A 25,740-nucleotide genomic window follows, 5' to 3' on the forward strand; every position below is an offset into this window, starting at 1 on the left:
TCAGAGCTTCATAACTAATTGCTTACCGTACATGGCTTTTAGTTTCCTGGTGTTTGTTTTCATCTTGGATTAGTGGTCTAATTAATTTAGTCAAAATGGCCAGGATCAAGAACAACTCAAAAACCTCTTGTTATATTATCACCAACTTTGTATACTAATCAAGATAACTAAATGTCAGGGAATGTAGTTTTATAGTAATAAAATATACTGCTGTCAAACTGTGAGTCCTTGGATTCATGCAAATGTAGCATTGATGCATACACCTCATCAAAAAATGAACCGGTAACAATTTTTAATGTGTAAATAAACGACTTTAAACTGTATCTAACTCACAGGACATTTTAAGAATCTCAAAAGCTAACCTTGCAGGTCTGTGCATCTGTGATTCACTCAAATCCAACATGTTCCTTGAATCTTTGCACTTTAGGATACACAGCCAGAGAAATCTGCAGGCACCCAAACATACACGCTGTTCTTGGTACTGTGGGATAGTCATTACTCAATGATGAAAGATTGGTCCCTTTATTATTCTCCGCGACCAATCAGAGAAGCAGTTTGCATTTAAAATCCCTATAATCGCTCCCTTCCATTCACTGTTAGTGGATACGCATATGCACAAGCACAAGTATTACAGCTGTGAACATAGTCCCACATTTACAAATGTTTAAAGGAGAACACTCAGGCATAGACGTCTCACAATAGAACACATAACTCATTAGTAATGAGTTTAGTTGGCCTACATTTCCCTCACTAGAACCATTAATACTCAGTGGACTCAAAGGGAAACTATATTTTCACGAGAAATAATAGCTTCTACAATTTTCATAGTGAAGGTGTACATGAAGGCTTTGTGTTGTAGGGTGGCCTTGAGAAAGAAGAATCAAAGAACACACTAAAATAATGATAATAACAATAACAGCAGAGAAATAAAAATGAAAAGACACCAACAACTAAGACACACATTAAAATAAATGAAAACGAACACAAGGAAAATGTAAAAACACAAAAATCGGATTATCTATCTGATTGAATATACAAGAATATATTATCTTAGCCAGTAAGAAATTCTTTATAAAAAACAAAAAAAAGAAAGACCCATGACAATACACAGCAATACTTTTGGTTTCTGGTAAAAGACTTTTTCTTCAGCTCCTATTTGCTATCTTATTTTTCTACTTCAAACCTTCATGAATTAAGAGCATCACATACTTGAATGTGACCATGAAAGTGCAACTGAAACAAAACCTGTTTGGCAAAAAAATAAACCTCTCATAAAAGTCCCAAGTCATTGACGATAGGCAAGCTCCAATGCTGAACACTTCAAGGGTCATGGTAAGGGTTGCTGAGGGCTCAGCATTGACAAATTCCTACTGAAAGTTGTACATAGAGAGGAAAAGGCATGAAATGATGACAGGTTGTTTGGAAATGCGGAGAAGAAGGTCTGATCAACAACTCACTCCAGCTTGACCTGCTGTAAACATCTTTAAGTCCACTAGACTATTTTGACTGATTCTGACTATTAGGCTCTTAAATTGCTCTTATGCAACTTAGATTCAAAAGACTCGCTTAGTGAGGTACTAGCCACGAGGTGGCCATGGCTAGTACCATGCAAAAGCCAAAGAAATTTGCCAACTTGTTCTGATGATGGGCCAAACAACTGTTGACAACGCAAAGTGGGCACATAACAAGTTAAACCAATCTTAGCTTTGCAGCAAGCCATTGAAAAACGTCCAGTGTAATCAAAGAATGATGCTGGCTTAAAATATAAAAGACAGGTGCTTACACAACAAGAGTCTGCAATGACCACGAGCAATTAACTGTCAGCTACAAAGCAATGAGCCAACCACAACAAAATGAAATCTAAGACCTGCTTGTTCTCTATGGTGAATATTTTTGATTACTGCTGAAAAAAAAGAAAAAACAAGGCTGTCATTTGTGGTTTGATTTCAGTATTCTGGAAGGACACCCAGTGGTATTATAGGTTTAAATACATGACGAGTCTGTGTTCAGAGCTTTCTGCCAGACAGGTGCTCTATAACGTTGTTAATGCTGTTGAAAACTGTTTTTACTGAAACCTTGATCTTTTTTAAATCAGTTTTAGTAGTTTATCGCCTAAATCAACTCAAGCTGTAACAGAAAACTGAAAATGATATTTAAAACAAAAGAAAGCTTTTCTGCTGAATGACTGCTTGGTGTAAAGCCTTGAGGGCAAACTGTCACTCTCAATAGCAAAGGCAAATTAAAATTGACCCTAAATTAAGCACCTTGATTTGGCGATATATAAATAAAACTGAACTGGATCAAAAGATTCCTACTACAGTCACACTATGAGACAGGTCTATTAGGGAAACAGGTCTACTACCATTTGTGGTCAGCTGTGTTTATCGAAAAAACTTTAATGCACCACAACGATGATACGGCAATAAGACTGAGTCGATTGGGTGAAGTTGACAATTACATCCAATCTGTTTGCGATAAACTGTCACAAATCGGTTGTCATCAAAATACACAGAAATTCTTTTCATACAGAAATTTGTAGTCGGAACCTCATTGATTTGACACAGAAATTCACACATTCCTCCACAAATAGTGACAGAATTGCTGAAGGATTTATGGCACAGACTCTCAGCAACCTTAGTGTTACACAACCAGAATACCACCAGTGTGCCATCAATTAGGTCAAGTGCCCTATTGCAAAGAGAAAAATTACAGGTGAATTCCACTGGTTGGTAAAGACTGACTCAGATTGTTGGCACATGTAAATCTATCTGTGTTCATAAATTAGATGGCAACTAGTTGCAAACCTTCGACAATCTGTCTGAGAGTGACTGCAGTCAGTGCAGGTCTACCTGTGATTGTCTGGCTCCCACCAAGTGATCTGAACAACTGCTTTGGTTGCCCAGAGGTTGGAGGTTTTGCACATTTAACCAGAGGTTAACTATTTGCAATAGGTCTCTGAATGTTTTAAGAATTCATTAATTAATAAATTCTCCTAGTTGGAAGAAGGCTGCTATTTTTATTTTTTAAAACATTATCTTTTGGGCATTGTTGCCTTTACTTTATAGGGCAGTGAAGATTATAGGGGTGAAAGAGCCGGGGGTTGGATTACATTTTCTGCAGTTTATTCATTGACTTCACGTAGACCCCAAACTGTCACTGCCATCCACCATCTGTTTTCTATTCTTTATGTTAAATGCTTTTATGTTTTATTTATTTGTTCCCTTAATAATTTGTTTTCTTCTGAAGGACCATATTCATATTACTTTTCGTTTCATCTTCTTTATTTATTATATTTTGCTGTTTTTGCAGACATGTGAGTGATAGAAACAGTCCAACATCTGAGGGAGAAAAGCAAAATGAGGCAGGTGAGAAAGAAATAATTGAGTGAGATATTGAGAGAGAGAAGGTGAGCAGTGAGCTCGAGTGTGTTTGTGTGTTTGTGATTGTGTGTGACAGAGAATAACCGACCGTGTTTTACCAGATGACAGCAGTGTGGAGGCAGCGTGTTTTGTCATTTATCACTTGGAGAGCTTGCTTGTTAGAGCACACATACCTTAATAGTCATTCTGAACTGGGAGAGCTGAGATGAGAGGAGGCATTTCATTACCACGCCAACACTACAAACACATGCAGCATACAGTATAATGTGAGAGCACAAAGACAGACGTACGGCGGTAACACAACATTTAGTATAAACATACACTCAAGCACACTATACTGAAAAATAATCTGCGGCTTTCTACTGCACAGTCGATTTTGTTTCTGCGCGTTTTTATTGGTGCCTTTTGCAGTTTGGTGCAAAATAATTTTAACAGTCATTTAATGTTTATCTTAGAGTGTTTGTTCTAGAAAATGTGATAAACTGTGAAAATGTGCAACTTTCTACAACCCAAACAAATATTACCATGGAGATCGTTTTCCTTGATATACTGCACGGTCTAAACAATTACATAATGCACATTTATTTTCTCCTCGGTAATTATTTAAATTCATTCTTTGAATTAATTTCTCCAATTTTATTTATAAAGCACATTTAACAAGTTATGTATATAAAAAGTGTGTTACATTTTAAATTAAAAGACCCATGCCCATGTGCATTGATAAAATTATCCTAACAGATAACAAAAATACATATAAAAGCCTGAATTCCTACAAGTCTCACTCTGGGTTGAAAGACAGAATAAAAATGAGTTTTAAGGCATAGTTTACAAATGTGCAAAGTGGAAACCACGAGAAAAACAACTCATTCCACAGTTTAGAGGGTTATAGATGAGAAAGCTCACTCCCCCCTGTTCTTCAGTCTAGTCTTTGGAACACAGAGGTCAGCAGATCATAACCAAGATATGGTGTTGCCAACCCATCAAGGGATTTAACATCAGATTAGATTAAATCAGATTAAATATAAATACGACAAAGCTTATTTCTGCACCTACAGTCACTGGTCACAGCAGTGTAATGGAAATCAGTGTAAACCACAGGTGTTATTTGTGCAGTCTCGAATCTCTCATCATAAAAGCATTTATTGTCCTTTAGCTATTTATCCCTGTCAATAGACACTTACCTGAAACCGGCAGTTCAAGCACGAGGTGACTAATCCACCGGTGTAGTTCACTCGCTACACATCACGTTTCCTGGTCTGATTCTTGCATGTAGGTAAAGCACCAATTGTGATTCTGCCCTCTGTTAATTAAACAGATCTTTGCGGGTGATGAGCGTGCTGAGACAGTCAAGCTGTCATTGTTACACCGTTCAAAACAGGTGAGGCTCAGCTTGCATTTTACTGTATAAAAGCCCAAAAACTATCTCGTGTTTTAAATCAGAAAAACAGGACAGAGACAGAAAAATAATGACAGGAAAATAGGGAAGTCAAAAACAAATATGGAGTTAGACCGATGAAGACACAGAATTGGATAGTGAAAATAAATTGTGCATCCACATGCGGATGAAACTCAAACGGTCCTGTGGAAAAAAACATGAATGGCACAGAGGAACGGAAGCAGGGCCATTTTAATGAAGTTATGGCAGTCATTATGTTGTCAAGAGCCCTTTGCCTCCACGGCCATGGCTGCGTTAGCTTCCTGGCTGTGTGGGAGTGCATAGCAATATGTTTCTGAAGGGACCAGCCTTGTTTATTGGCTTGATTGAAACCACTGAGGAAAACAGGCAGTTTTCCTTTCTCACTCGACTGATGTTATTTCTTTCCCTAATGAACACAGCGATAGCCGAGGAAACACAAGACAACCTCGAGGTTGTTCTCTAATCGTATTTTCAGGTTTTAAAAGGTTCAACGGTTTAAGTAAACACAAAGTCGCACGAAAATGCGGTTGGCATTAACTACTCCCTGCCATTTTTTGTCAATAAGAGGTAGCACAATGTAATTAGACTTGGCGACTCCAAATGAGTAAACACAGAAGAGTAAAAATTTTAAGAGAGTTCGAGGATAAGTATATTGAACTTTTTTTGCAGAGGTTGTTTTAAACTTTTACGTTTTGATGATCAAAGCTTAACACCTAGTTTGGTGGAATACAAATTCCAGTGAATTTTCCAGTTCAATTTGTCACCTGTTGCACTCTGGTGCAAATCAGACAACTAAATAATGGGTTTTAATCATATTAACCTCTCTGTTGTTGTGACAGCAAAGCAGACCATAGAGCACCGTCTGTATGCTCAGTGAGAAACCTTGTATGTGAAAGAGCTTAAAATGAACAGTTTATAAAAGATCATTTGATGGTAACATCTATATATGTTTGAACCAAAACGTGTTGTACTAGCGATATTATATGAGAGGGATAAGGCTCTCATAAAATACTGAATAGAAATTAAACTCCAAAGAACCTGTCTCCAAAGAGCCAATCAGCAGCCAAACCAAGAAACGTATGATCTAATCAGCTGCACTGATACATACATACTGATGAAGTTCAATTTCATATGTTTTAAAGGCATTTCTACTTGTTATTATACTGAAGTTGAAGGCAAGTGTACTTTTTTTGGCTTATTGTTTCCATAAAGGGCTTTGTGAATGAAATGTCACTGTAGAATGAGCCTGAATGAAGCTTTTATGTCCTGAAATTGTGCACATCTACAGTAGTAGTATAACTTATGTCTTTTTAACCCATATCTCTTTGGCAAGATTGCCAAACCTTTCCTGACTCTTAATTCTGTACATGTAAGAGTCCCTCTGACCACTGACATTACAGATATAGCTGTTAACAAGATGGATGCAGAGTTGCAAGGCTTAGTTTTGGAAGGACTCTGCATATACCTAAACTCTTCACCCTATTATCCAGATGTGATCTGCATTTTGAAAGACTCCCGCCAGAAGTTTCTTCCTGTTAAAAAAGAGTTTTTCCTTCCCACTGTCGCTAAGTGCTTTTAAAAGGGGTCATTTGATTGTTTCGGTTTCTTTATTGTAGGGTCTTTATCTTAAAGTGTCTTGAGGCAGCTGTTGGTTTTGTGATTTGGTGCAAGATAAATAAAATTGAACTGAATTGGTATCAATAGATTTAAAACCTATTCCATCTTTACCCAAATGCAACCATCCATCCTGACATGTCTGCCTGATAGTTCACTGCAGGCTACAGAGAAACAAACAAAATAATTTCCCTATCAGAACCTCTTGCTGCATAAAAATTCAACAAACCATCCAAAAGCAACGATTCATGTGACTCAAGAAAAATACAATAAAAATGCAATAAAATTCTGCAGCTTTTTAAAACCACCTTATGAAAGCAGGTGGTGCACGGGCTTCTGTGCAACCTTATAGATCTAATGCTGATGGAACAGACCAGAGAAAAAAAAGAAAAAACAGTCTTAACCTCGAGGCAACTCTTGCTAGTATTACAAAAATAAATCTAGAAGTGTTCAGTGTAGCAACGTCATAACATTATCAATCCTTTAATAAGGGAAAATGACACAGGGAAAAGCAGAGGAACACCACATGGCTGTTAACTATAACATTTTAAAGCTTTTTTTTCTCTGCCTGTCCCATTTGGTTCTTTAGCCGTCAGAATTGTAGTCTGAAGACCAACAAGGATACCCAATGGATTTACTTTGCCAAATGGATCATCACGGCCTTGGTCCATTTGATCGACCTTTGTTGTTATTTGATTTTCAGTTGTTACAGATGGGACAGACATGACTGGGGGATAGGAAAGGGAGAAAGAAAGATGAAGGAAAAGAAAATCAGAAGGGAAGAGGGACAGTGAGAAAGGGCACTTAAAAAGAGAAAGAAGAAGAAAAAATCTCCTGGATCACCTGTCTCAACATTTTAAAGCTTAAAACAAGTTATCCAATCGCCAGCATCACAATAAAGGCCTTTACACACCAGATGTGTAAAATCTGTGCAAATATTACATTTGCTAAAAATATTTCTCGGACTCCCCTTTTTCTCCTATTAATGCAGCTGTTCACACTGAATGCATATTTACGCAGGACGAATTTCCGAGATTTATTTTTTCAGTTTGCAGCGGAGCACAATTAAAGCGTCCAACATGGCGAAACATTTGATTGTTGTTGTGTCACAGAACGGCTCGCAATTGGCTCTTTGAAATGGTTTCTCTGCTTCTTCAGATATGGTTCCAGTTCTTCCAACAAGAGCTTAAACTGCTCAACTGACATTTTAAAATATGCACAAAAGCAATCATGATACACCTTCAACTCCTGGATCAAACTATAAAATTCTCCCTGTTGTCGCTTTCTCTTACGAATGGTTTATTAAAATCAGACACCAGTTCATCATTGCTTGATGTAAACTCCGTTTTTTTCCACAGTGCATTATACGAGGACAAATTTTTTGCAAAAACACACCTCAATTGGTGTACACATCAAGCTCAAATTTGGAAAATTCAGGATAATGTGTCGGTTTTACCCAATGCTTTTGGTGTCACATTCACCATCTACACTTCTTTTCTGTGTAGTCTCCATGACTCCTCCAAACATGCTTTGGGCATGATGTTACAGTCACCTTAACATAAACATGTGAAGAGCCAACAATGACTAATCAGAAGGAACTTTGAGTCTATTATTTCCTCTTCCTTTTAATCCAAAGGATGATGACGTCTGGAGAATTATTCATTTCATGGGTTCTTTCATATCTTTTGTTTGCCTCAGAGGTCAGATCAAATTGTCTACTATAAAATAATTTTGTCTCCCTGCAAGGTTTACTTAAAAACATAATGTTTGTTTCCAGAGCTCCACTGACTGTGCTAACACATTGTTCTAAACCTAAGCATTTCTATTTAAACCCTCCATTAAAAATGTAGGAGAAAGGTAATAAAACATGCTGTGCTACAAACCCACTGTTCACTGAGCAGCAGGAAGGTAAGGGCATAAGGACCTCTCTGGATTCAAGCCTGGCCTTAAAAAAATGAGGGAGGGTGAAAAATTATTCAAGCTTGTCTGATGGGCTTTCCCCACAGTGGACATACATAAGTCAAAGTTACAAGGGACATGTCATTCTGTTGAAATTACTCGCTGGCTATGAATAAAATAAGCATTTGTGGTTCAGAAGTGGGAAAGGGGGTCTGCATAATGTACAAATGTATTTGTTTCTGCAAACAGTTCAAGCTTGTCAGTTATTATAAATATGCTTAATCTTGCATTTTTGCATGTTCAAGCTTATACAATAGTGCTTATCTATATTTTATATCTTTTTTATTTCATGCGTACAAACACATGTAAGCATTCTCCGCTGGATGTAACCAGCATTTGTCTAATCAGTGTTTCAAATTACATATACAATTCCACCTCATCTAAGCCATGTTCTCTGTAGAGTCTCTGTAGCTGTACTGCAGAGCAGAGTAAAGAGTCGTGGACATAGTGGGCTGTTGACCTCAGTGTGATACAGTTGGCCAGTGGAAGGAATACTTCAAGGATCTCCTGAATCTCTCTAACATGTCTTCTGTAGAGGGAGCAGACACTGGGTACAAAGGTGGTGGCATTCCTATGACCACAGCAGAGGTCTGATGTGGGTTAACCCTATTTCTAACTTTTTTTCACAAATTAATATAGTGTCTCAATGTTTAACTTTTAATGTTTGGGTTGATGCTCAAAATTTGAATGGAAAAATCTTCCATTTCTGCATTTTTTCGTCATTAGCAGATCTAGTGATCCAGCCTTTTGGTGTACAGATCACATCTCACCATTCAAAACGAATCAGTATGAATATAATAGGCAATAACATGTTCTTTCCTGAGGCTGTTTAATAATTGTTATTTACAAAGCAAATGGAAAACATTTTACATTTATTTCATTTTGATGGGGTAAATTAAGCAAAGAACTTCAGAGGGTTATATGCACTAACTATCCTCTCCCCAGCCTCTCCTCCAAATCATCCAGACACCAAGGCATTCCCAAGTCAGCTGGGAATCTCTCCAGTGTATCCTGGGTCTGTCCCAGAGCCCAAAACTCTTCAGCTATGACACATCAAAGAATCATCCCATTCAGATGCAGAATATATAAAGGCAAGGTCTCAGTTAGATGATCCTTGTCCCAGCCTTCAAAAATGTCCTGCTTAGTTGACAGCAACTAAATGAATCAAATGCAACCGTCCTAGGATTTCTGCTTATATTTAGCACTTTTACATTAGTCTTTGTACATTAAGCAGCTCAGTGATTCACAGCTTTTTTTGCACTAACTTGCATATCAAATAGAGCAACCCCCTGTACTTGTAGACACTAAGACGAGGTACATGAGCTAACCTACGTCCTCTCTTTCAGCTGCTCCCTTTAGCGGTTGCCACAGTGGACCACCTGCCTTAATCTCACACTATCCCTCTTCTGTCACACCAACCCTCTGCATATCTTCCTTCCCTACATCCATGACTCTTCGCTGGGGTCTTTCCCTTTTCCGGCTGTCTGGCAACATGCAGCACAAGGAACTATAAAAATGATTAACAAATGAATATATTTTCTCAATTTTTAAATGGATTTTTTAGTCATGTGACAAGTAAAAACTGAAAAACGTGGCGTAAGCATGGAGGGTGTTAGAAAGTGAGACGCAATAGCATGACAGATGTGGAAATTACAACGTAGAGAAACAAAGCATTTAAAGAAGAAAGAACAGGTTTTTTGACAACATAATGCATAGATAAGAACAAAAACAAGCATTAAAACTCAATGACGTAACCTAAACCATTAAAATAGAACAAAAATGAGGAGAAACTAAGAAAACTGTGGAAGAAAAATGAAAGAACTATTAATTACATCCACATACACTGATTAAACGTAGCAAGTATTGGTACCAATGTCCTTGATCCACCCTTCTTAATGGTCTGACCAATATCCAGAAACCCGTTGCTAGACAACACCCCTACAATTCTGGTATGCCATTAAATACTAAATCACCTACCTCCAGGAAGACATAGTGAAATGTCTGTATTTGTACGTTTATGATGCTAACAGTGCAGATTTTAGTGACTTTAGTATTTATGTCTTGGTGGACAACTGCAACTCAAGTAGATGGCTAATTCCTACTAATTACATTTGATTGAAAAAACCCAATGGAGCATCCAATTAAAACAAGACCTGGGAAATAGCTTTTAACCTCCCATTGAGCTCCCAGTGCATGTGTGTGTGGTCTGGGTGTGTGCTCAAGCATCCTCATGTCTTGTACATGGGACATCATGAGTAATAGCAGGAATAAATGCAGGGACGTGAGGAGAATTCACATACATGGACTTGTCTGAACTTAACTTGCGCACAGAGAAAAATGCATACGGAATTTAAAACCCACAAATCAAAACTAAAAACGTGACAGTGCATATCAATATGCAGCGAAAAGACACCTGACACAAATGTGAGGCTAGTCTGTCATCAAATAATCAAGAAGAAGCAACAGAAAAAGATCAGTGGCGAAACTGAGATAAATAAGAAGAAAAGAGCATTTAAAAGCAGTAAAAATAGAAAACTAAATGCAGCACAAGACCATAAAGCTATCTTAAATATAAATAAAAATATTAATTAATAATTAAATTTTGTTATTATAAAAAAATCATAATTACAAATTTAAAAAATGCATTTAGTGTAAATACATTCAGCCTCATTTACACAACCATCACTTACATACAGCCTCCAAGTTTCAGGTTAACTCCTACTAATCTGTCAGATGTCATATTTCAGTCTATTGAAATTCTAGCCAATTACCAGAGACTTTAGGATTTAGTCACCTGTAACACGTATAGTGAGATAGTGTCACTTTAATATCCTGACGGCAACATGACGTGTGCATAACATGAAATTATCACATTGCATAGTTACCACATAGCAACAGGCTCAAATAACAGACCAGGCATCAGTGGACCAAGTAGCATACATGTTGTAGACATAAAACCTGACTGACTTGTTTTTTTGTGCCAAATCACAACAACAGTCATCTCAAGGTGCTTTAAGGTAAGGACCCTAAAATGATACAGACAAGAATTATTATTATTATTATTATTTTTTTTTTTTTTTTTTTTTGCCTGTCCCGTTTGGCTCTTTTGCCATCAGAATTGTTGTCTAAAGGCAAAGAAAGATGCCCAACGGATTTACTTTACCAAATTGACCATCCCAGCCTTGCCATAATGGTCCATTTGATTCACCTTTTATTGTTTATTTTATTTTCACTTACTGAATATGGGACAGACTTGACTGGGGGAAAGAAGGGGAGAAAGAAAGAGGGAAAGAGAAACAGCTGAGAAGAGGGACGGGGGAGAAGGGCAAAAACCAAAAACCAACAGAATGAGCAGAAAAAGAAAAAAAAAGAAGAAAAAAAGAAAAAAAATGCATATATCAATCACCTGGATCACCTGCTGAGAAAGAAAAAAGAAAACAAGCAGAAGAGAACAAGAGTAATAGAATAAACAGTAAATATGACAGTAAATACTAAATATTAAACATTATTGTGCAGCACATAAGATCAACAGAACACAGTGTGCTTTGAGGTAGGAGCCAAAAAGGGTGTAGTTTGTGGGTGTGATCACCCGTGTGTACACCTGTGAACATGGACGCGCTTGTTTTTTTGTTTTTTAAAAGGTTCCTTCATGTAATGATCTGCTAGAGGGTGTGGGGGGGCCACAGCCCCGTCCTCCAGGGCATGAAGCAGGTATGGAGGAGATCAAAACTCCAGACATCCAGAGGCCCCCAGAACACAAGAGACCAAGGAAGACCAACAGAGGGGCAGCCGCGCCACTGTCCCAGAAAGAGCTGAGGAGAGTCCCAGATGAGGGCTCACTCAGCAGCCGCGGAGCAGAAGCCAGGGGGGGTTGCAGTGACGCGCCCGTGAGCTCCGCCGGCAGCCAGCCGTGCCTGAGTGACCGAGCCCCAGGCCGAGAGGCCGGGGGCACCCCACCTCCGAAGTGGCCCGAGCAAGCCCCAGGCTCCAGGCCCCGATAAGCGGCCGCCAAGGAGTGAGCCGGTGTGTACCTGGACGCCCATCCCCGGACACAAAGAACCACCAACGCACCGATGTCTGAGGGAGTCCGCCACTGGCAGGGGAAGTGGTGGTAGGGGGAGATAGGCCTCCATACCTTGGAGGGCCTAAGATTTCCCCAGAGAGGTGGCGCCTGACACCCAACCTGACATATAGACACAGAAATACAGGCACACACATATACAAACATCCATTCCCACCCTCATGCTCTCATATGCACTTACTCCACACTCAACCAACGTGGAGACAGACATAAAGAGACGCTGTACACACGATCACACTCCCCAAGCGTACTCTAAGCCCCGGGTCTAGGTACCCTTGCCCCTGGAGGGGGGGAACTGCACCCAGACCCAGGTGGTGTTACCCTTTTCCCTGCGGTGGGGGGAGGCAGACCGCCCCGACTCCGCAGCAGCAGGGAGGCCCCACACTCCAGACCGCAGTCGGACAGCCAACTCCTCCTCCTAGCCCCCCCGCTCCAGCAGGTCGCAGAGAACGGGGGTGAGAGAAGACTCCAAACCTCCCTCCACCCGCTCATTGTAGTGTTGATGCATGTGTGTTCTAAGGTGCATTTAAAACCCAGGAGGGCATGGAGCTACCTGCCAGAGAGCAGCAGGTAAGCGCATGGTCCCTCCTGCTAGCCCTCAATGTCTACGTGTATTTAAAATTGAGAGGTGGGCAACGACGCCAGGGGTGAGGTGTACACCCTGATGGTACTTTGGATTCCGTGTATCGTGCCCACCCCCAAGATCCTATATGTATGTGTGATGAGAGTGTGAGTAATGTGAATGTCTAAGTTGTGGGATAAAATTGAGGCAGAGGCAGCCAGAAGGGGACGGGGGTGGCCTCCTCTGCACCCTGGTGACATACCCCTACTCCAAGGTCCTGCATGTGTGGGTGGTTGTGGTGGAGCGGGAAGAGGGAGGCAGCTGGAGATGGGGAGGGAAGGAAGGGAGGGGCAAGTGACCCCTCCCTGGGGCCAGCTCCCCCGCTGACCCCAGTAGGCACCCCCATACTCCGCGACCCACCAGGGAAAGGGGGCCCAGGCCCATCCAGACCGGGGCCCAGCGCAGCAGCGCCTCCCGGCCCCACAGAGCCCAGGACAGTCCACCCAACCCCACCACAGAGAAAACTGCACCCACCCCACCATCCACTCTTCTTCCAGACTACATAAGACAATAAACACCCAGGCTGAGATCTTCCTCCACCTCTCCTGTATCTCCCCCTCCTGTAGAGCCCCTGAGGAGAGGAAAGGTCCTGCAAGATGTGACAATCTTCCCCACCAGTTGAAGAGCCCCCCAGGTGGCTCGATGCACCGGCGGCACCCTGCTCCAGGACTGGGCCCCCATGCACCCACCCGCCCATAACCCCGGCAACACACCAACCAGGACCCACCCAGGGGCAGCCAGGCTACCAGGTCAGTAACCCACGTCCGTCAGCACAGACCCTCCCCTAGCCCCGCTGCACGCAGCCGCGAGGAAACAGTCACCTGAGAGCCAACAGAGCCCCTAACCGGACATGACCGCTACCCCGGGTTGAGCCCCCCAAGAAAGACAAGAATTAAAGTTAGCTCACCATCAGCCCTCACTTACACTCAGGTACTCGCACTCAAAACCAAAAACACTGCATGTGAACTAAAAAACAGTGTTTGTGATTTTCATATTATAGCCACATATTTTTTCTTCCTTTTTACAGAGAAATTGCTTTTAAGTGACAAACATGAACTCCTTAATCTGTATTTTCTTAATATCTATATAAGAATTTTCATAAGGAACTGGTGGTTTGCAAATCCACAAGCCAGCTAACACTAATAAACACAAACACACGGCCACAAACAGAAACGCACACATTCAGGATATAAACTGTGGATGCTAGCCACTCATACAGGAAGCACCTGTCAGCTGGTGTTGTGGGACAGCCAAGGACTTGCTTGTTTGTTTCTCCCCCCTTTTCACTCACTTTCTATGTGAGTTTGTGTGTGTGTGTGTGTGTGTGTGTGTAGTGTGTGTGTTTGTATATACCACTGTCAACATCTCCCTTTCTCGCTCTACACCCCCCTCACCTCTCCACCTGCTGTTCCTTCCTTCAGTCCATCCCGCCTCTCTTTCTGTCGTACTTCATACAAACCATCATACCGCCATCAGAGATCACTCTCACGCTTTCTGTGCACCTGTGACTGAAAAACAGACTCGCTCAGTCTTTCTATGCCTTCCTGCTCATTACAGCCCCAAGGCAGCCACTTCATCACTGAGAAAAGGCAGAGATAAGCTACAAGAGTACACCTGTGCCTGGTATGAATGCCAAATCCAGTGTCAGTGACAGCCAATTCCAGGCCAAATAATGGAATCAGCAAACCTCAGCTTCAGACAAATCAGCCTGACAGCTTCATCTCTCACTCCCAATTTCAAAGCACGTTACCAACCTCATTATCAAATGAGAAAAGCAATCAGTGAAAAAAATAGAAAGATGTTCACTCCTCTACCCCCCACTGTTCACGAGGGATTACGTTTACTAAGCTCATTTACAAATGGAACAGGTGGGAAAGAAAAAGAGACATGTTTTTTTATTTTACCAAAAGATGTTTTGAGGGGGTTTTTTAACAAAAGAAATATAGATATACAATGTTGTATATTAACCTCATATATATATATATATATATATATTTGTTGACTATATGTGCCAAAGCTTAACTTAAACCACATGAAAGACAGCAAGTTTAAAAGAGTAATATCAAATAACACATTTTCATTTCAAGGTAAATATTTAAAAAGTCCACCTACTCTTTCTCCCTCACTGAACTATGAAGAAAAAAAGATTCTCAACTTAAAAACTGCTGGAAAAGTCTGTTTTTACCGTATGAACAGAGTGCTGCAAAAAAAGGGTTGACCCACTTCCTGATTTCTTTTTTGAATACTTGTCACAGTGATGTATTTCAGATCATAGCTTTTTTTAAAACTTATATTTAAACTTAAAATGTGGTTGATTTCAATTAAATGTAATTTATGTTGCATCAAATCCCAACAACAGTTGCCTCTAGGCCCTTTATATTGTAAGGTAAAGACCCAACAATAATACAGAGAATGATAGAGGCTGACGATCAGAAACAAGTGTAACAAATATGCAAAGAAAGAAAAGACACATAAATGCACTTAAACTGAGACTGACTTTCAGCACAATGAAAGTTTTCTTTCTGATGATGATTTTAAAGAAATGTTGCCGTATCAAACTGGAAAGTGAGGAACAAACATCCAACAACCAGCACAACAATTAGTCCTTCTTCTCTTTTTGAAAGGAAAGAGACTTTAAAGTAATGGTAAATGGCCTGTATTTGCATAGCGCTTTACTAGTCCCTAAGGACCCCAAAGCGCTTTACACATCCAGTCATCCACCCATTCTCACACTGGTGATGGCAAGCTACATTGTAGCCACAGCCACCCTGGGGCGCACTGACAGAGGCGAGGCTGCCGGACTGGTGGGCCCTCTGACCACCGCCAGTAAGCAACGGGTGACGTGTCTTGCGCAAGGACACCACGACCGAGACTGTCTAAGCCGGGGCTCGAACCGGCAACCTTCCGATTACAAGGCGAGTTTTTGTTTTGACTCATTAGGATGAACTGAATGATGCTGAGATAAGCAGCACGCAGATCGCAGGTCAAGCCTACTTTAGCTAATGTGAAATAATGACAGTCGGAGTTCCTTCCTGAGCTCTATTTATCAGTAAGTATTCATGAAAGGGTGTGTTTGTGTGTGTGTGTGTCTGCATGGGTGTGAAGTAAGTGTGTGACCACTATGTAATTATGGATTTAGTGAACCCCAGGCTTAGTGTGACTCTATCGACCTCAGATTTGTTGGGTGGATACATAATGATGATATGTGTGTGTAAGCAAGTGAAGGTGCCCTGTGTGCAGCTTGTTTTACATACATATAGAATATTTTCCACCTATTCCCAAAGTTATTCATCTAAGCGTTACTGCCTCCGTGTGTGTGCATGTGTGTCTTAAAATCCTTTTGCTGACGATGGGAAGTCTTACAAAGTCCACACTGTTTACAGTCCCACGGTGCATTCACAGGGCAACCCGGCCAGTCTCCTAAAAAACATACTGGCTCTAAACCGAATTCACTGATATGCAAGTCAGAAGGTTGGGAACCAAGAAGCCGTCTCCCCATCAGACGATGTCTTCACTGAGTTTCAGTTTTCTTTTTTTAACTTTTAAATTCTGTTTTTTTTTTTTTAGATGGATAATTCTGCAGTTACACTAGAGAAAACAGTGGTTTATGATCTCAACATGACAAAAAATTACTGTAACCATGTTTTCAATGAAGGTCTCATGTTAGCTTTGAAATAGCTGCTCTAAAAATGGAGAAAATGACTATGGCAGTCAGTCTGCTATCAGTTTGCATTTAAACGGCATCAAGGTAGCAATTAACTATGACAAATCTGCAAAAATTACAAGTCTGTGGCTGTAGCAAACCACTTGCTATGTACATACACAGAAATTCACATTTCATAGAGATTCAACTACAAAATGACATACAGATAGTTGGCAACCAGTCCAGTCCTCTATCGCAGACGGACAGATCGCAGACAAGTTGTTCACATCGGTTCACACTGATTCAGATCGACTGCAAAGTGCTGGCAACCTGTCGATATTTATAGAAATACATTTGCAAACCTTAGACAACCTGTCTGAAAATGACTGCAGACAGTCCGACCAGTCACCAGACCACGGTTGTTATGTGACTGGTTACCTCCCACCACTTGTGCAATCACTACAAGGACTTGCATTTAGTCTTTGACAGCAGAAACATTTAATGCAACCACCAGGCAAACAGTAATTTGTCCTCGCAAGGAGCCCGCCCCTCTGTTTTAACTCTAATGTGACTGAGCCATAAGAAACCAAAGCAACTAACTAGGTTGAGTAAATCGGGTTAAAATAATGTTAAAATAGAGCCTTTCCTTTGTTTTTAAGTTTCAGGGTGATGAGCCCACATTCTTTTTCTAACACATTTTTTTTTTGCCTTACAAGAAACATTACTACTTTATATATTATATTAACATTTTTATTATAACACTAAGAACACTAAACAACTAAAAAAATGCAGGACTCTTTTAAAACTGATCCTGCACCCTCCGCTTTCATCTGTGCTGCTGTGTGTTTGTGTTTGTGTCAGCTCACGTGTCTCACTGCATGAATTAATAGCTCCACTGTGAGACTATAAGGTTGAAATACCACATTGTAAATTGTTGACATTAAATCCATTTTATGTTTCAGGCTGACCCAGAAAAACAAAATTATGGTTACACTTGCTCTTTTGCTAATTGGAGATGCATTTATTTACAGAATATAAAGTAGTACCTACACAGCTTTAAGCTCTGATCGAAGGCTCATCTAACTACATCTGCATCTAACATTACTCTAATGAATGATGTGCAAATCCTCCTGGTTTAGTTATACAATTACTCGGTATACAGTACAAGCAAACTGGATGAAGAATAAATAAATAAGCTACGTATTATCAGAAAAAGCTAAAGAAGTGTAAAATCAGAAAATTAAACCTCAAACTTGTGTACACCGTAACTTAGATCTGACTTGAGCTAAAATGAGTTGTGATAGGAGCTGAAGAGTACAGTGTAAGCACAACAAAAGCTAAATGCTAGTCCACACATATTATATTAAAAGCAGGAGTTACAAGGGAAAAGCTTCTCCTAGAAAATATGATCATGAAATCTTTGTTGTTCTCAGGCAAAAAATTCACATCTTCAAAAGATTCATTTTGCATTAAAAGTCAGATCAAACAGAGATGCACACAGACGTCTGCTTCACATCTGTTCGTGTCATCGACATCCCCCTGATATATGCAGAATCCTGTCTATCTACAGTTAGCTTGCTGGCTACATGACAAAGACAGGCCAGATAAAGTAGAATCGACAGACTGCTGCTGTGCCCATGGTTTCGCCTCCCAAGAGGAAGTGTCACAGACAAACACAACTACAGACAGGAATATTTTAAATCTCACATTTTTGTGAAAGGCAACTGTGAAATTTCTCCCGGGTAGCTCCACCATATTTAAAGTCACCGCCAACAGCTTGACAATAAAGACAAAAAATCTACCTGTTTGTACATAATGCACATGTGAGGAGCGACTACACTGACCAATCAGAAAATCTGTGAAAACATATTAAGGGTGAGTGTGTGTGTGTGTTCTGGGGTGAAAACAACTCGTTATTGTAACTACAAAAGAATTGGAAAAAAGCGAGGGAAATGTAGGAGAAGTCTGTGACATTATTACTCACCAAGGCCAGGCGGGCTTTCAGGACATGGTGGCAGTGGTTTGGGAGACGGTGTCTGAGTGTTCTCCGGCTGCACACTTGGCACCAGCTGCTCGCCTGTGGCCAGGTAGCTGGCTAATGTGGCGTTGGGCCTGGAGAGGTTGTAATAGTAATAATGATGTCCGCTCCCTGCCCCACTAACATTGCTCCTGGATCCGTTGCGGCCATTGTTAAAGCGACTGAAGAGGTCGAAGCGCTGCGAGTACACATCGAAGTACAGGATCATCATGATGAGGAAATGGAGCAGGCAGAGCAGCAGCACGCCTTTACAGATGCGCTCCAGAGTCCGGCCCAACATCAGCCGGGTCATGGCAGAGGAAGACGACTGTCCTGCGGCGGCCAGCCACGACAACGCTGACGTGGCCAGGTTAGGGGCATGCGCTCATCCCGACGGACATGTGGGTAAAATCAGGCTACTGTTAGATCTCTGATTAGGTTATTTCATACTCAACGATCTGACTTCAGCAGGGGTCATGGGATTACTGATGAGAATGGGCAAGGTACACCATCACCTACGCCTGCTTTTCCCAAAATGTGATCAGCCAGCTTGTTTCTGGCGTGTCCTGAGATTCCCTGCATGACAAAAAGTACTAAATGCTATAGTTTCTATTTATCACAGCACTCCTCGAGCCTGGTGAAAAGCATGGATAGATCAATTTAAACTACAAAATAAGGTGGCTTTGTGAACATACTCATATGAAAATGTGGTAAAGGGTTTAGTTGGCCATCATCAAAGTATCAAACTATGGCTGATGCCAGAATTAAAAGGCAGTCCACTTCAGTAGCTAGTGCTGCAAAGCTCTAAATATGTGCCGATACCAGAGATGGCTCAGATGTTCATCGTTGTAAAGAAGAAAAGTGTAAAGCGTCAGCTGACATGTCTGTTGGGTCGATCTCTTCTCACATGTCTGCTCACGGGTCCATCAGACTTTGTTGGATGGTGAACACGGTCCTCTTTAGTCTCGCAGCGTTAAATGTGGAAAGCCTCAGCGACCTGGAAGATAGAAGTTAGATAAGAAAGAAATATTTTAGGATGAAGCCAAATCATCTTAAGTTCATTTTAATTACACTAATAAATCTTTTTTCATTAAAATAATGGCTTTGTGCTGTTAAATAACATTAATATTTTGGCTTCTTATTTAAACAGGAACAGGTGAAGCGTTATTAATTGAAGCTGTGCATTTCGACTCCGTGCAGTGACTTTTTGTACCATTTGCTGCATAAAATCAAACTGGGCATCATCGATCTTCCGCTGGCATTTTCAGTATTCTGTGACCTTGTTCGTATTCGAAATGCCTGGTTTAATAGCAGTGAAATAAATTTAGGAGTTCTCTCTCATCAGAGAAAGAAGTAAACAGAATCAACAATAAAAGCATCTACAGGCGCAAACAAACACCAAGCCTTGACTGGGGCGGTTCAGCCAAATTGACATGCCAAGTCAATTTTCCAGTCAAGTGATTTAAAAAGCATTTATGATAGAATGAGAAGGCAAGTGGGAATACACAATGCAATGAACATGTGAGCAAAAGGAGAGAGGGAGAGAGAGAGGGAGCACTTAGAGCATTCCCACAGGCCAATCATACTGAAGGTTTATAGCTTTTCCAATCAATGAGAGAAAAGGAGGAGATGAGGTTGAAGATGATGATAAAAACCCTGAAAGGCACGAGACTTTCTGATGAAAAGAAAAAGAATTAAAGGGAAAGACAGAGGCGGTAATAGATATCTGTATATGAATGCTGGTATTCTGAATGAACGTCAGCTCATAGTTTCTCTACAGGTTAAAAAGACAGACACACTAGACAATCAGAGGAGGTTTTGCATACCCGGAAAAATTATTCTTGTCCTAACAACTCTGTCTTCAAATACAAGCGAAAGCAAGACCATCTTTAAGTGAAGATGTCACTTAAAGAAACGGGAGAGTTTTATCTTTTTAATTATCCATCCGGTGGGCCCGTTTTACAAGTGCTCTTTAAATGACTGTAACTATGTTAGCATCTGTGCTAAAGACAAAAAGGTTTTGTAAAGAAGAGAAGAGAAGCATTACTGTAGCACAAAGCATTCACAGCATACTGCTGTCTGGACACAGAAACAAAGCTCCAATTAGAGTTTACCATGTGCACTTCACATTACCAACTCCTCAACCATTTTCAGAGCCAAAATTACAAAATAAGTCCAGGTGACCATATATGTCAGTTTTTAAAATCCAATCCAACATAACATATACACTCGTGTACCACTTTGGTAGATAGACATTTTGAAAAATGAGAATAAAAAGAGAATATATCCAGTGACTGGTAGTTCTCTTGGCAAAAATGCCTTGTTGATACAAGGGTTCAGAGAGAATGGCAAGACTGCTTTGAGCTGATAGGAAGCAAAGAATAACTCAAATAATTGTTACAACCGTGCAGGAGAACATCTCTGAACACACAACACATCAAACATTAAAGCACATGGGCTTTTTGCACTGGCAATAGGGAGTCCAAACCAGTACTAGTGTTCCTAATAAAGTTTCCAGTTAGTTTCCAGCAAGTCTAGAAACCTGTTTAAAACTTACATGTGGTATTAAAACAGGTCATTACTTACTCAGATGCATATTGGTTTAAATCAGAACTTAAATCAGGCAATTTCATTCAAGGTGATTAACTTGTCACTGAAATATCATGAAATGATTCTAATAAAAAATGACCACAGTGATTTCCAAAGGCACAAGATGGCTTTTGGAAATTCTCTTTCAGCTGAACAAAAACTCAGCGGCATTTACTTAACATTGAATAATAAAAAAAAAACATCTAAAGTTCTCAGTTTGCAAATGAGTTGTCATTTTTTACAAGCAAAACTAACTGAATTATTAATTATCAGCATATCTGACTGAGTTTCTCTTGATTGAGCAACTAATCCTTTCAAGTCTAATGAGGCTTTCAGACAGGAAATGACAAAGGCACTGCTGTGCTCTGAAAGCCATTATTTCCAATGGCTTGCACTAAGCAGAGCACAGTGCAGCACTCAGTAATTTGTACAGTCAAACTTCAGCATTCACTTCCGCTTATCCTTTTCAGGGTCGCGGGGGGCGCTGGAGCCTATCCCAGCTGTCATAGGGCGAGAGGCAGGGTACACCCTGGACAGGTCGCCAGTCTGTCGCAAGGCTAACACACAGGGACAAACAACCATTCGCACTCACATTCATACCTAGTGACAATTTGGATTATCCAATTAACCTATCCCCACAAGCTGCATGTCTTTGGACGGTGGGAGGAAGCCGGAGTACCCGGAGGGAACCCACGCAGACACGGGGAGAACATGCAAACTCCACACAGAAAGACCCCGGCCTGATGGTGGAATTGAACTCAGGACCTTCTTGCTGTGCGGCAACAGTGCTAACCACCGTGCCACCGTGCTGCCCACTTTGGTGACATGTAAAAAAAAAAAAAAAATTTTTTTTTTTTTTTTTTACATAAGTACAGATTAAAATGTTACATTAAATGGAATCAAATGGAAAATAATTGATTGGGAAGCTAATACCAAGTATATTTTACTGATTAAATATTTGGATAAATAAGCTTGATCTGATATATTTCAGTAACATTTTACTCAAATTATCGGTTCATGTTTACGAGGGCCAAGAATCATTTTAAGTGAGTATTTTAGCAGTTATGTAGCTGTATGCTATTAACTCCTCCCCACAGTTCCATAGGATATTTAAAGCTTTTGAATTAAACCCCACTATGTTTTAAAAACTATACCTAACTTGTTTTGTCCTTTGTGCCCCCTTAAATGGTCGGCTGAATTCAGCAGTAGGAATTTATTGCATCCTGAGACTGGCTTTAAAACAGGACCTGATTTTGTTGAGTTTTATGTTTGTATTCTTTTGAATTCTGTTTTCTCTTTCTATAAAATGGAAGAAAAAGAAAGATCTCTAACTTTCTACAAGAAAAACTTTTACTGCCAGAAAAATAACTGTGGCATGAATAAGGCACGGCGGGACCACGGAGCGACGTTCAGAGCCAACTTTATTTGATTCACGTCACACCACACCACCACCAACCCCTGAGTCCCCGTGTTTTAACACGGCGGGCGTGATTGCGGATGCCGTGCAGGTGCGTCCGCACGGCCCCGCAGACCACGCCCCACCACATACCCCCATCGCCCGATTGAGGCCGGGGAGCAATCTGGCCGAACCTACTCCCCCCCCGCGAACTGGGGCGAGACTCGGCCCCTACACATCGGCGCCCCAGCCCCTGACCAAGCGACGGGGAAGCGTCCGTTCTGGTGGCCGCCCGCGCATCCAGCGGCAACGGCGAAGCTGGTCCGGAGGTCGGCCGCGTAGCAAGCGGACACGGCCCCACAGGCATGGCCGTGAGCTCCTGCACACAGGCGGCTGGGCAGACGTCAGGCGCGCAGAATCGACTGGTGGCAGCGAGGCTGGACTAGCCAACCCGCCGATCCCCGGCCTAGCGGGGCTGTCCCGCTCCTCTGCCTCCAACTCCGGCTGCACAGGCTGCCCTGGAGCAGGGACCTCCGTCTCCCCGCACAGCTGCTCCGCCACCGCCTCCGCCACTCCCGTTTGGAGCGGCTCCGCGCACTGCGCCTCCGCCCCCAGCAGGCACAGCCCCTCGCCCACCTCTGGGTGGAGCGACTCCTCTGCCTCCGGCAGGTGTAGACCCTCGCCCGCCTCGTCCTCGGCCTCCGATTGGAGCGGCTCCTCCACCGCTCCCGGCAGGAGCAGCCCTTCACCCGGCTGCTCCTCCTCCTCCGGCAGGCTCGGACCCCCGCGTGGCTCGTCCACCACCTCCGGCTGCCGAGGTGACCCACACGGCTTCTCCACCGCTTCACTGTCCTCGGGACACACTTGTGGGGGTGGCGCCCAGGCCCAGAGCAGCGCTGCCAGCTCTGCCATCTTCCCCAGGTGGCGTTCGCTCTCCTTCCGCAGCTCTTCCTGTTGGCGACGCACCTCCGCCGCCTGCTTCCGCTGGGTGGCCGCTATTTCGGCCACCCTCTCGGCCAGCTCTTTCCTTTCCTGGCTCTGGTAGGTACCCGCCATGCCGCCTCCTGGGTTTCGGCACCAATGTGGCATGAATAAGGCACGGCGGGACCACGGAGCGACGTTCAGAGCCAACTTTATTTGATTCACGTCACACCACCACCAACCCCTGAGTCCCCGTGTTTTAACACGGCGGGCGTGATTGCGGATGCCGTGCAGGTGCGTCCGCACGGCCCCGCAGACCACGCCCCACCACAATAACATTTTCAAATAATGACCTGTCCAACTGACAAAGTTTCCAGCCTTTGGGTACGATGCTGTACCATCTGCTTTACTCTGCGTTCTGATGCTGACTTTTGAGGCAAAATGTAATAAATTTAAACACATGTTGGGTGACTGAGCTGATGGTCGTGGCCTGTCCAAAAAGCTGGCTGCCTTTTGTCTGTGGGCAGCAGTGTTAAAACTGCCAAGACCGAGCCTCGAGGGTGCGTGTTTGAATGATGTGTCTGCGAATGTGTGAGTGTGCGCAACCTGCCAGTTAATGAGATGGATTTCTGCTGACCGAAGGACCCGGACACTGCATGTCAGTCACATGCTTGTGCGAGCCAGGATTTATTTCCCAGTCGTGCTGCTCTTCAGTGGCTAAACAGGCCGACACGTAATGTATCGGGGTAAATTTTTCAAACGTGCAGTCAGGCAGTCAGACAGATAATCAGTCAGACAGACTGAAGAGTTTTTGCCCCATTTTCTGCTTCAGCTGCAGAGCTCAGGGACAAAAAGGTTGCCACTGGTGTCGAGCGGGTATTAAAGTGTTTGAGAGTCAAGTGTAGCGCTACTGAAAATCATCAGCAGCAAAACAAAAGAAATAAATCGGGAGACAGGACTGAGATTTAGTTTTCCCACGGACGACCGGCTGCACAGCATTTATCAAAGATCAATGTAGATAGCGTAAACATCACTGCTTTTGCTCTCTTGTGGGGTACAAAACAAAGTCCATGGGTGCTAAATCCATCTAGACATCGGCTTATTTATTTGCTAACATTTCGCTCAACTGACTTTTCTTTAAAGAAGTATAAGTTTGTTTTGAAAAAGGTCAGCAGAGCGAAACAAAAGAGGAAATGTGTGTCTTTCAGCCTCTTTTTAGCGCTTGTCTCTCCCGCTCAGCCCTTTATTATCTATCTCTCTCTCTGGGAGCAGAGATTGTATAGATGGCAGACAAAGTGCTCACCTTCAATTTAATATGTAAATGTAAACTAGGGAGGAATACGATGACCAGGAATTAATTAATTACATCTCTAAAGCTCATAAATCTCAGAGTATGGAGATGCACCAGGCAGAGAGAGAAGAGACAGATAAAGGTAGAGACATAGATCTTTTATGTAGTTTGTGTAGTTTATTCAAGGATCCCTGAAACTCCCTTTTTAACAGCAGCAATAAATTTCATAACAGTCCCTGATCATATCACGTCTGCCAAGGAACCCACAGAGAACTGCTGTTAAAATATGTGAAGTAGAATATAACTGCTTGTTTCCATCTCTGTTAAGTTTCAAGGCTGAGAAAGATACTGCAGATGAGAAGGAGGGGAATATGAAGATCACTAAATCTACTATAATGAAATCAAAGAGGGGATGGGCCACAGACAGTCAAAGAGATTGGAAATGAAAACAATGATTAGGACAGGTGAGTTTTTATTACAGTTTGTCTCTTACTGGAGATTAGCAGGTTCACTAATCTCTATGTGAAGCTGCAGAAAGTACAACTCACTGTTAAATGGGTTGTGGATTAATTATGATACTGCAACTCTGAAAGAGGGTGTAGCTACAGTAAGCTTGTTGGATTAAGAGATGCGTTCAACAAAAGCGAACTTCCAACACCTCCGCTGTGATGTTGCTAAAATGTTTGTAGAGGGAAAACTTTTCACATTGTGCCTGGATGTTAGTACCAAAAGTTGTCTCTGGATCATAAAGCAAATACATTCCTGACTCGAGAACTTTTTTTTATTCCAAAAACAACACAATATCCACTC

At 41.8% G+C, this 25,740-nt stretch overlaps 1 protein-coding gene across 1 annotated transcript in view; it reads right to left on the reverse strand.

Moving 5' to 3' along the window:
- b4galt2 (UDP-Gal:betaGlcNAc beta 1,4- galactosyltransferase, polypeptide 2) overlaps positions 1-25,740 on the reverse strand; it is a 258,806-nt gene that overhangs the window by 204,248 nt on the left and 28,818 nt on the right. The window contains exon 2 of the mRNA XM_085439913.1: positions 18,701-19,730. Within this exon, the coding sequence (XP_085296039.1) occupies positions 18,701-19,046 (346 nt within the window). The 5' untranslated portion in view covers positions 19,047-19,730. The remainder of the gene's footprint in view (positions 1-18,700; positions 19,731-25,740) is intronic.

This window comes from Copadichromis virginalis, linkage group LG18 (assembly GCF_057382275.1).
Source record: "Copadichromis virginalis isolate Kocher_CV1m ecotype Utaka linkage group LG18, C_Virginalis_male_GT1.1, whole genome shotgun sequence".
Taxonomy (NCBI): Eukaryota; Metazoa; Chordata; class Actinopteri; order Cichliformes; family Cichlidae; genus Copadichromis; species Copadichromis virginalis.